This window comes from Marmota flaviventris, chromosome 10 (genome assembly GCF_047511675.1).
Source record: "Marmota flaviventris isolate mMarFla1 chromosome 10, mMarFla1.hap1, whole genome shotgun sequence".
Lineage (NCBI taxonomy): Eukaryota > Metazoa > Chordata > Mammalia > Rodentia > Sciuridae > Marmota > Marmota flaviventris.
This window is the reverse complement of record NC_092507.1, coordinates 79,147,717-79,160,226: the sequence shown is the minus strand read 5'-3', so window position 1 is coordinate 79,160,226 and position 12,510 is coordinate 79,147,717. Positions and strand designations below refer to the sequence as shown.

The window sequence follows — 12,510 nt, the reverse complement described above, 5'->3', positions numbered from 1 at the left end:
ATATTACAGTAACACACAATACTCAATGTTCATAATCTCAGTAAGTAGGAAAGACTATCCTGCCAAAAATGATTTTTAAAGTATGAAATATTTAATATATTCTAGAAAACCCTTCAATAAGAAGGCATTTTAATGTTCTGGTCTTAAATTGGCTTAAAGTTGTTTAAAGAACAAAGTGTGATTTATAAACAGGTATCAAAAATGGGTTTCCAAAGATGTAATTCTTCACCAGGAAATTTATATCTGGAATTAAAATAACAAAATCAAGGTTCTACAAAATTATAATTAGTATAATTTCACAAGGGACTTGTCATAGAATATACTTTTAGATTCTGGAAAACTTGGTAGAAATCAAAACAGAGCCTCTTTAAGTCTTACATGAGTCAACCGGCTTTGCCTCCCTTAATTCTCCCACAAGTTCCATCTCCTCAAACTTCCATGTCTCCTCAAAGAAAAGATGTATTTACAAGGTATTTATGCAAATTCTGTATAGGAAAGATTACCTTACATCCACTAATGTCAAAGACAAATATGTCAATTAGTGATTAAAACAATATTGATTACAACCCCACTATCAATTCTAGATGCTGTTATTAAATTGCATTTTGAGTAAATCTAATAATTAATTTACTTATAAAAGTGATATATATCAAACTGTGTAAATCAGTGACTTATGTACAGAATATCCAGAAGTTGTTTTTTAAAATCTTTTTTTTTTGGTGGTGGTGCTGAGGATTGAACCCAGGGCCCTGTGCATGTGAGGCAAGCTCTCTACCAAGTGAGCTATATCCCCAGCCCTTAAATCATTTTTAAAAATGCTATTTTACATGAAAAGTAAAACTTTTGAAAATGTTCATTTCTTTCAAAACAATTCTTTAATGTTTTAAACTGGGGATGAAATCCAGGGGCACTTTTTAATCACCAAGGTATGTCTCCAGTCCTTTCTATTTTGAAAAATGTTGTCCAGGATGTCCTCAAACTCTCCATCTTCCTGCCCACAGCCTCCTGTGTGGCTGGGTTTGCATGTGTGCATCACTGTGCCCCATTAAACTTATTTTTACAGCCAGATGTGGTGTGTACACCAGTAATTCCTGTGCCTCAGGAGACTAAGGCGGGAGGATTACCAGTTAATGACCAAGCCTTGGCAACTTAGTGAGCCTCCCCAATTTCAAATTTTTTTAAAAAGTATGAGGCAGCTAAGGAAATATAGCTCAGTGCTAGAGGTCCTGAGTCTAATACCTTACACCACCAAAACAACCCCCCAAAAAAGGGTGTTTTTTTGTTTGTTTCTGTTTTTGTATGTGTGTGTGTTAGGAGGGCTCCTGGTGGGCATTTTTTTTTCTTTTGTATCAGCAACAAGGATTAAACCCAGGGGTGCTTTAGCACTGAGCTACATCCCCAGGCCTTCTTGTTTCTTGAGACAGTCTCTCACTAAGTTGCTTAGGGCCTTACTAAGTTGCTGAGACTGGATTGTGATCCTCCTGCCTCAGACTCCCAAGCCACTGGGATTACAGAGTGTGTGCCACCACTCCTGGCCAATGGGCTTAGATTTAACCTCTGCTTGCTTTTCTTTTCTTTTTTTTTTTTAAAGATGTTGATGGACCTTTATTTTATTCATTTATTGCTAGGCAAGCACTCTAACACTGAGCCACAACCCAGCCCCTGTTTGCTATTTTTTTTTTAAGTGCCCTAAATATGTGCGAGGCCCTGGGTTTAATCCCTAGTACACAACCTCTCCCCATTTTTTTTTTTTTTTTGAACTTTTTAACAAGCTTCAAAATATTCAAATTTTTAACATTTTATCTTTTTAGCACATAAATGGTTGAATCCCCTTGGTAAAATAAAACAACAAAATATAAACTAGTTTAATTATCTAGCCCAGGTCATACAGAGAAGTGCTGAGTATCAAACTGACAACATCCAGAAGGGAACCAGTGGCCAAGATCAGGCACGTGCAAACTCAAATGTTTTCCAATATCAAACAATTGCTCCTCCAAAACTTAACTGTTTGCTATAGTTTCATAACTTGTGCAGGGTACATAACCTTAAGGTTAAAGCTGCTCATGTAATAACTAAGGAAACATAAAAATAGTAATTAAATAATAAGAAACAAAATAGTTTTGACAGGTAGGATTTAACTTCAGAGGGCTTAAATCCACTACCTAAGGTTTGTGTAATTACCTAAACTAATTTTGCCCATTTGATGATAATATATCATGCCCCCCCAATTGAGAAGGAATGTCATAGGGTGGAGAAAAAAAAGCAATTCAATATCTTCTAGTAAATACAAGAAACAAAAAGTAGATTAGTGATTTCGAACATGTATTTTTTTGTTCTAACAAAAAGTACATTTTATATCATTTGTGAAGGCTTTTATTGGTTTGCTTTAAATCCAGTGGAAAAATCTGTTGAAGGACACATCTCATTCCTTGAGGATACTAGACAAATACGGTGTTACTTAGTATCCAGTTTCTCTACTCACTTCTTATACTATAATTATGATCAAGTCAGATATTGCTAGAGTTATCATTACTAAATATCTGACTTGATCATAATTTATAGAATAATTCTGATTACTCCTATTGTGCTCTAGTCTGGTTATTAAAGAGTCCAAGAATCCATGTTTGTCACTTCCTACTACAGTACTTACTAAAATCTATTTATTTTGGATTAAAATGAATACAGTGGATTATTTTTACATCTTTCTGTAGTCTAAGGGCAAAGTTTTTTTTAAAAAAATAGGACATTCTTTTATATGAACCCTGACATCTTCTATATAAGCAAAAAGAAAATAAATAGTTGGGAAGACTGAATTTTTTTTTTTTTTTTTTTTGAAGTTTGAGGACAAGGTAGAAAGAGGCATATTCTCTTTGAAGTATGGAAGCTGGCTAAATATTATCTTATTTTTAAAAAAAAAACCATTTAAGATGAACATGCTATAATTACTAATATCACGTGAGGGACAAGAAGAAAACAAAAGCAAAGTTTCATAAAGATTAATTCAAGTAAACGTATCTGCAGTGGAGTAAGAAAATCCTTGCCTCCTTAGCTAAATAAAAGCAGTCAACTTTGCACTAGTGTGTATTTTCAAGCAAATACAAAAGCAAAACTCATTAGCTCTTTAAAAAATACACACATTTAATGTTGGTCTGTTTTAATTCTAAGTAAAGCAATTCCAAAAATACAAACTGAACATCAGAGCCATGTGAACCACCATGATAAAATAAAACAGACATTCACAATAATTACGTCTAAAGACAGTTCAGCTCAATAAATTGTCTTCCAAGTATGTTAAAGAAAGAGTTACTAAAAATACTGCTGGTGTTCAGTTAGAATTCAAGGACTTTGGGGGAAATGAAGTAATATGATACAGGTGGAGTGAATAAGGTTACACGGGATTTACATTTTCCATTACCCCTAGACATAAACAAACATTCAAAAATCAACACAAACTCTGTGTGTTATTCAAAATATTGCAGCTGCAGGAAAGGCAACTTTAAATTAATAGCTAGGGGGAAATCAAGTTTTGGTGGAGGTAAACAGAAGTGACAGTTTTTAATTTGCACTTTTGTAAAGCTCATTTATACCTGGTCAACCAGGAACCAAATGCAGGACAACGCAGTTCTCTGCTTCTTTTGGCTATGTGACGAGAAAAAGTCATCTTTTGAAGATGTTTAAAGAAATAAAGCAACTTTCTTTACAAACAGTCAAATAATCAATTAATGGAATAAATAAGTACTAACCCACATTTTTACCACTCTGTCATCACTACACTTTATATATTTTTCATTTTGGTGGCAAATTCCCCAATTATTAGTCTAAAATCCACCAGCCATTTTGTAAAAGTAAAATGAATAGCCACCAAAATAAGAATATTCTTCTGTTTACTCTTTGGCTAAGAAAGAAAACAAAAACAAAACAAAACAAAAAGAAACAAGGCAACTCTAACACTGGTGATAAAAGAAACTATTTTCTTTTTTTACACGTAAAATAAAGTTATCAATTTAAATCTTGGTACATTTTATAAAAACAAGAGGTAATGTTGTAAAAAAAAACAGCAGTAGCCTTAGCTGGCAACATACTGTTTGTTAACCCTGTGCAATAAAATACTTTGTTCATACTACACTTATTCAAACATTACTAACAGTTACTACAGACATTTCAGGAATCTTCAGGGGACTCCTACAGACTTACTGTTAAAACTGAGAGACATTTACAATCATAATGTGCCATGAAAATTTGAAAACGTTACTTATAAAAGGAGATGTTGATATTATTTGAATTTGTTTTAGGTATCGAACAGCTGAGTTACAAGGACTGAAAGTGAAAAGCATTCTAAAAGCCCATGAACACTGTTGTTCACACCCTTCTTCAGTACACACTAAACTTGTCTGACACATTTCTCTTCATACATAGCAAGCAACAGCACCCAATAAAAGCCTGAGAAGAAATGCTGCTGTGTAAATACTGCAACTATTCCTGAAATAAAGAATTATGGGATATATACTCCAAAGCTGCCCATTCCCATAATTTGTATTGCATAGGTCACATATTCACACACATATATATACACACATGTGTATATATATGTACATGCAAAGAATATATTAAGACGACAATGAAGTCTAGTCACAGAGCAATTTACAGGCTCAATATATTTTTTTTTACACTTTGCTTGAAAGAAAATTTCAATATTTTACAGTCTTTCAGTAGGCATTATATACACTGCACTTTATGAAATCTAAAAGGTATTGAAATAAATTTCTTCCAACATTTTGGTAACAAAACAGACAATGTTTCTCCAAAGACTTGTGCTATCTACATGATCTGTTTGCTCTGATAACCACTAATCACAAAAACTGACTCAATGGAATAATTAGAAAAATTATCTAACACCATGCATGGGTTTGAATCAATTTTAATATCCTATCCTAGAAACATTCTACAAATCTTAAGATTTAAAAAATTAAGTCTCTGTTCTGATTTGTAAAAGATATCTTTTTATGACAATATCCATAACATCAACAAGTACATGTTAAGGCTAGTATCATCTTCTTTTGTGATTTTTGTTGTTGTTGTTCTTGTTGTTTTAAGAAAGAGTTAAAAGCCAGACTTCTTTAGGACTTTGAACGATACCTACATAAAATGAGAGTGCAGTGAACATAATGTTCAGTCCTACAGTCAGGATGCAGTTGCTCCTTCCCATTCCACAAGATACTGCACCTTTCCATCAAGTGTCACCCGACGAGCCAAAACTCTGTATTTTTCGCCACATGCTATTCTACCTGCAGCACCAAAATAACTAGTAATGGAGTTTTTCAGATGATTAAGTTGTAACTCCTGATCTGCTAAGTTATTCAGAATCTCTGTGTTGAGTTCCTCAAATTGATAATCTTCTTTGCCTTCATCATCTTTTACAATTTCTGAGTTCTGAGTCTGGAGTGCTCTTCTCGGAAGACGACCTCTTCTTCTCCGCAAATGTGGTATTGCAGCAGGCCAAGATCTTCCTGTGCGAGTTCTTTTTCTGGAGTCAGACAACCTATGTAACAGAAAAGGCCAAAATTGTCTAAGTTTTTAAAACATCCTCTGCCCACAGATGTTCTCTGGTTTTGGGGATCATTCTACTCTTAAGTACACACCCTTGCTTACATAAAAATCAGCCAAACTACAGCAATAAATGACAATCACTTGCTTTCCTTATTTCAGAGTCCAGCACTTTTGTATAGTGTTTCTTCCTAACTAGACACTATTAAGCTTAAAAAAAAAAAGTAAGTTTTAAGCTAGGAGTTCAAGAGGCAAATTCTTACCAAAAGGCTATAAGTCATATATTTTTAATAATCTCATCATCAAAAAAAGCAAAAACAATAAAATAAAAAACTTTTAAAAAATCATCCATTCATTCACTAAAACAAATATTGAAGATCAACTACATAAGACCCTGTTCCATGTGCTTAAATAATAAAATTAGAATAAAGGTGGTTTTAGTGAATTAAGTGAAGGAGTTAAACTATATGTTTGAGATCTTCTTCAAACAAATGCAAGCAATTGATTTTATGATATTATAACAAAAAAGGAGAATACAGCATGACAGCTAAATTCAAAAACTTTACAATAACATTTTTTTTTTTTAATTTTTGTACCACGGATTGAACTCTGGGGCAGTTGGCTACTGAGCCACATCCCCAAACCTATTTTGTATTTTATTTAGAGATAGGGTCTCAATGAGTTGCTTAGCACCTCACTTTTGCTGAGACTGGCTCTAAACTCGAGATCCTCCTGTCTCAGCCTCCCGAGCTGCTGGGATTACAGGCATGTGGCATTGCACTTGCTTACAATCACAATTTCCTTTTTTTTTTTAATTAAAGATATATTTTTTTTAAATACAGAATATCTTTATTTATTTATTTTTTTTTTATGAGATGCTGAGGATCAAACCCAGTACCTCACAAGTTCAAGGCAAGCGCTCTACCCCTGAGCTATAACTCCTGCCCCACAATCATAATTTCCTAACAATCCAGCTGTGATATATGCTAAACATGTGACAGTGGACTTAACATTTGATACCCTAAACTGTTTCCTAAAATATAAAATGGAGAACCTATAACTAAAAAATTATTTGAAGAATTAAATTAAAAAATTTATATAAAAAGCTTAGCAGAGTACCTAATTAAAGGGCAAAAAAAAAAAAAAATACCTCATGCTAGGTATGGTTGCACACACCTGTAATCCCAGTGGCACAGGACACTGAGGCAGGAGGATGCTGAGTTCAAAGTCAGCCTCAGCAACTTAGCAAAGCGCTAAGCAACTCAATGAAACTCTGTCTCTAAATAAAATACAAAAAATGGATGGGGGTGTGGCTCAGTGGTTGAATGCCCCCAAGTTGAATCCCTACCCCTTACCAAAACAAAGCTCACATTATCACATTTTAGCTCTTGAATTTAGAATGTTACATTATTTAAAAGATCATTTTTTGAATTGTGAATAAAACTTTAAGAATGTGTAAAACTTGAAAACAAGTAATTCCGACCTCAAGTAGACTTAACTTTTCATATTGATATGATGGTTTTGGAAAAATGTGTCCTTCTAGAGTTGGGTTAAATAAAATTTTAATAAAGGGGACTGATATATTTTTACAATTCCAAATTTAAAATCCTTTAATTGACAAGGCTTATCAGTATCTGATAAATCAGACACGATTCGAATTATTTTTAAAAAAATCAGCAAGACACTTTTGTTAACAGCAACATTAAAAGGCCTAAGAGAAAGGGCACAGTCTCTAAATCCTTCTATCAACTGCCTCTGAAAGACAGACTATTCAATCACCACTGGGGTAGGGGTGGGGTGTGCACATCCAAGAGAAAATTGTTACAGAATAAAAACATAAAATGGCTACCCATAATGCCTGGAAATGCTAGACGAGGTAGTTTCTTTTGCACTGGAAGCACCCGTGAAATCCACATCTGAGGTATTAGAAGAATGTGCAGGACCATCAGTTCTCCTGAGACAAAAGAATTTAAATGGTATAACAACTATATTACATAACAATAGAAATACTAATCACCCCCCAAAACTTTTTTTCCCTAAGAAAGAAGAAAATAACTTTCTATTTACCCTATAGAACAAGGTAAATCCAAGGTAGGACTCTCTGTAACTGATTCCTTATCCTGGAAAAGAAAAAATATATACTTAAAGCATAAGTCTACAGTAAGTAAAAACATTAGCTTCTTAGTAATTTCATTCATTCTTCCTCTCTGAGAATATATATCAAAATAAACTCTTACCAATGGTGGCTCAGCAGTTTTTTGAATCATTTTTCTTGTGTATGGGCCAGGAGGACGACCTACAGATTTTTTCTTTCCTTTTTTTTCTATTCCATTGCTTACTTCTCTGAAACAGAAAACCATTATGTATTTAATCTCTGCATAAAGGAAACAAAAAGAAAATAGTTTTACACATGTATTTAAATATATACAGATTTTACTTTTATATTAATGTCAACAAAAACTATATTAAATGTAAACTGGATCTACTAGTTTATAGGTATAGATAATACATTCTAATTTTAAATAAATATTTCTTAACTTGAGATTATGAAAGGTTTACAGTAAGAAAGGTTTAAGGAAAAAAAATGTTCTCTTTAGTTCTGGAATATACATAGCACCTAAAGATTTAAAAAACAACAACCAACCGAACAACCATACTGGATAAGAGAGATTTCAAATGTTTTTAAAAGTTTAATTAATTGGTTTAGATTGTTCCTACTTGAGGCATTTTTTGAGAAATTACTTCTAAAAATTACTGAAATTGGTAGTTAACCTTAGTAACTATGTTAAAATTATAGTAGCTATCAATACAGATTTTTTTTTTCCCCTTGAATGAAACTATCAGAAAGAGGATGAAGCCCAGACTGGCAGAATGTAAAGGAGAAAGGAATAAAGAATCCTTCATTGAATGGCAATGAATGGCAGGGAGCCATTCATAGGGTAAACTTAAGATTTGGAAAATCATTATTGAAAGACAAAGACAAATATTAAGCAAAATAAAGCAGAAAGTACAGTAGCCAAGGACATATCTAATAGAAGGGAAGAAGAAGCAAATAGCAATATACAGAACATGTATTTCATTTACTTAACAAAAAATAACTATTATGGAAAGAAGATATTAGATGACAGGAATACAAAGATGTTACTGGTGCAAAGGGGTTCATAATAATAATTAGAAGTTAACAAATATTTATACAAGCAAGCTAATAAAATGGGGTACTGTGAGAAAGTTACCCAGGAAAATTCAATTATGGAAAAAGGGGAAATGAAAAATACTATATAATAATAAGTTAGGAAGAGTCAAAAAAGGGTCGGGGAGGAAAACCCTATCCCACAAGATGCCAAACTAAGGTCAGGGAATAAAAAGAAAGTATGAGGAAGGAAAAAGTGGGGGGAAAAGAAGAACAAAGCAGAACTAGATATAATCAAAAGTTTCAAGGATAAGATGGATGAAATTCTTTTTTAAAAAAATAACATTTATAAAGGACCACTGTACTTAAGAAAATACTCTCATACTAAAAGGATCAATCCATACATAGGGTCCAGAAGAAACTGAGGACACATTCAAAGTTGAATCCTTATGTGGTAGCACCAAATGATCTGATAGGTGAGCTGCTATTGATGGAACATCGTATCAAAATCATCATAGCAATGAGAAAGAAAATTTGTGGATTTTTTTTCCTAATTCATAATATGGACAACTACTAGAAAAAGATTAAAGTGATGGCATTTAAAAGTAATAGGAATAGTAAGCATTTTTTTCCTTCTTGAAAGAAACCTTACAGTCTTATCTGCTTTATTACAAACTTCAAATTGCTATGATACATCACCAACATTTTGTAATTACATTTTCTTACTCTCCAAGATGACTATTTTATTTACTCTTTAGGTTGTTCTGTGTAACTCTGAGCTATAATTTTTACTTCATATTCCACTAAGAAAATAGAAGCTACCAACTTGTTTTTAGTCATCTTCCAACTTTCCAATGTGTAATACAACCAGTATCTATCTATACTCATCTTCTTTTTCACCACATTTCAACAGAAAGGTGTTTCTCCTTCTATCAAAGCCATATCCCATTGAAGCTCTAGATCCCTTTCTCAAAGGTGCTACAATATCTTCAATTAGTTCCACTCTCTCCTATACCAATATCCTCTTCTCCACTGGATCATTCCTATTAGTGTAAAGAAAGAGATTCTAATTATCTCCCATCAATTTAAAAAAAAAAAAAAAATATATATATATATATATATATATATATATATATATACATATATATACTATTTCCCATCCCTCCCCTCTTCGGCTGCTATTCCATTTGTCTTCTTCAGTTCACAGTAAAAACTGTCTGAGCCTTGATGACATTTACCCCTTCCACTTTCTCCACTGTCATTCAGAATTCTTAAAGGTAGTTTCCTTCCGCCACTTCCTTTATTATCATTATTCTGAATCTTCTTATGTTCCTCATGTGTAGAAGCCCAGTTTTGACATGTAAATTAGGAACTGCTAAAATCAGTAACATTTCTGGCTTGTATCTTTACTACTCCAAATAAATTATTTTTGATACAAAATGTTATTCAATAAGCATTTTTCTCTCATCTTAATCCACCTCTCACCATCATCCAATACAGCTTAATATATTAATATTAAACACTCTATTTCTTTTAGTTTTTATAACACTGAACTTTTCTGGTTTTCTCCAAACTCACTGATCATTCTTTTTTGTTTATTTTACCTCTCCAAATTTATAAATGATGCCACTATTCTGAGTCACATTCTCTGCTCCACTTGTTTCCTAGATAATTTCATGCATTCTCATGGCTTTCTTTATAAATCACATTCCAAATTTCCTGCCCTGGGCTCTCCTAAAAGCTCTTGACTCACATATCTAATTGCCTAAGTGTCACACCACCATTTAAATGTCCTTCATAAGAATTTCACTCAATGAGTATAAAACAGAAAAGTGCTTCATTCACTTTGCCAAAATAATGTTTTTCCACATCCTGTTAATAGACACCACCACCCATGAGTAGCTAGATTCAGAAATCATTTAATCATTTCCTCCCTTTCTCTCATGAATTTAATTAACAGCAAGTTCAATCAATTCTGCCTTGAAAAGAGATCTCAAATCTTTTCTCTCCATTTGATTGTTACCACCTATTCTATTTCTCACCCAAACAACTCCAAAAGTATTTTCTCTTCCATGTTTTTATCTCTATACAATGCATTCTCAAAAGCGTATCCAAAGAAATTCTGATAATTAAATCTGCTTATATCCCTTAAATGGCTCCTCAATGTTCTTAGAAAATAACCCAAAGTCTTCTTGAGACTTACAAGACTCTACAAGATGAAGACCAACCCAATCTTCCCAAAATCTAATACAACTCCCTGATAATGCCATACTAGACTTCTGTGAGTTCCTAGAATGTCTCATGGCCTTTATGCTTGTTATAGAGTGCTTTTCCCTTTATTCTTCATATTTTTAGATCATTCTTATTCTTCCCCATTCTTACTAAGCCTAAACCTTAATACTGTCTTAAATAGTCCTTCCTTAAGTCTCCCTTTTAAAGTACAAAGACCCCATTTCTTCTGATCCTACTAAAGTCTAAAATAGTGTGCAATTTCTTTAAATAGCACTAGCATGATCAGTAAATATTTTACTGTTATTACCTTTTTTTCCCCATATAATATAAAGCCCACCAGGGCAGAAGGAAAATCTGTCTTGTTGTGTTTTCCCAGCACTTACATAATCAGGCATTTGGTAAATGTGCTGAATGAATGAATGAATGAATGAATAAAAATAAATGAACAAACAAATGAACAGGCCAGTAATTTAAGCTGTTTGCTAGCAAAATCAACAGGGTCTATTCCTTGAGGCCAAAGGTCTAAAATAAACAAACATACATACATCTAGTATCAACTCTTCATACCTTGTCTAAGAAAGAAATTATGGACAGGGGAAAAAAAATAATAAATCAAGGTAACTGCCACTTGTACTTTCAAATATACTAATGAAACTAAATAACATACATTTTTAGTTAAAACATAAGCTAAAGAGAAAAACTAAGCCACAGATCAACTTTTACCTTGAATCAGATATAGGTTTGGATGCCTTTCTGCCTTTAATTTTAAATTCATGGGATGTTCCTTCAGGTTCTTTCTCTGCTTTGAAAGCCACATTTGGTGGCACAGGAGGAACACGAATTCGCAACCCAAACAAATGCTTCTTCTTCTTTATTTCTTTCCCAGACATAAACCTAAATTTTTAAAAAAATTAACTAAAATTTTAAAAACTGAACACATATACATGGCAGACCCTAACTTTTTAACTTTCAGATATAAGGTCCTTAGACACAAAAGCCCACCAATACTACAAAAACTCCTTTTTACCCTTTGCTTTCCTTGATAACTATCTGCCTCAGAGCCAGTCCACAATAGGATAGCATGGGAGAAAAGATAGGACTATAAGGGAGAAAAGGAGATGTCCACTTTTAAAAACAGGGCGTGAAGGGCAGGCATGGTGGAGCGCGCCTAAGGCCCAGTACTTAGGAAGCTGAGGTAGGAGGATCACTTGAGCATAGGAGTTTGACACTAGATGGGGCAATATAATGAGACCGCAACTCAAAGAAAAAAGAAAAAGGGGGAGAAGTGTATGTGTAAGTTCCTAAAGCAAGGAAGATGAACACAAAATATTATCTTTTTTAGTCCCAATAAATTTTTCCACATTTTAGTGTCACCTACTAGAAAAAACAAAATCTCTAAGTGTTTAGGAAAAGAAGAAATCTATTTCAGAATAAATGTGCAAAGAGAGGAAATCTGGTCAGGAATAATGAGTGACCACATTGGGAAAGATAATTCTAAAGGTGCCCAAAATAAAAGGAGTGTCGACATTCAGTGTCACATCTGAAGTTGGAAAAACTTAGAGCAGAGAAAAAAAAAAATTTTTTTTTTTTAAGTGGAGTGTGGA

General features: G+C 33.2%; 1 protein-coding gene across 3 annotated transcripts in view; it reads right to left on the bottom strand.

Annotated features, from left to right (window-relative positions):
- Nucleotides 1-3,118: 3,118 nt before the first annotated feature.
- Nucleotides 3,119-12,510, bottom strand: part of Mtf2 (metal response element binding transcription factor 2) — a 61,206-nt gene continuing 51,814 nt past the window's right edge. For all 3 annotated transcript variants that reach the window (XM_027935151.2, XM_027935153.3, XM_071618054.1), the window contains 5 exons: nucleotides 11,630-11,800; nucleotides 7,782-7,887; nucleotides 7,612-7,664; nucleotides 7,394-7,498; nucleotides 3,119-5,539 (listed from right to left, as the gene is read on the bottom strand). In XM_027935151.2, the coding sequence (XP_027790952.2) occupies nucleotides 5,182-5,539; nucleotides 7,394-7,498; nucleotides 7,612-7,664; nucleotides 7,782-7,887; nucleotides 11,630-11,800 (793 nt within the window). In that variant the 3' untranslated portion in view covers nucleotides 3,119-5,181. The remainder of the gene's footprint in view (nucleotides 5,540-7,393; nucleotides 7,499-7,611; nucleotides 7,665-7,781; nucleotides 7,888-11,629; nucleotides 11,801-12,510) is intronic.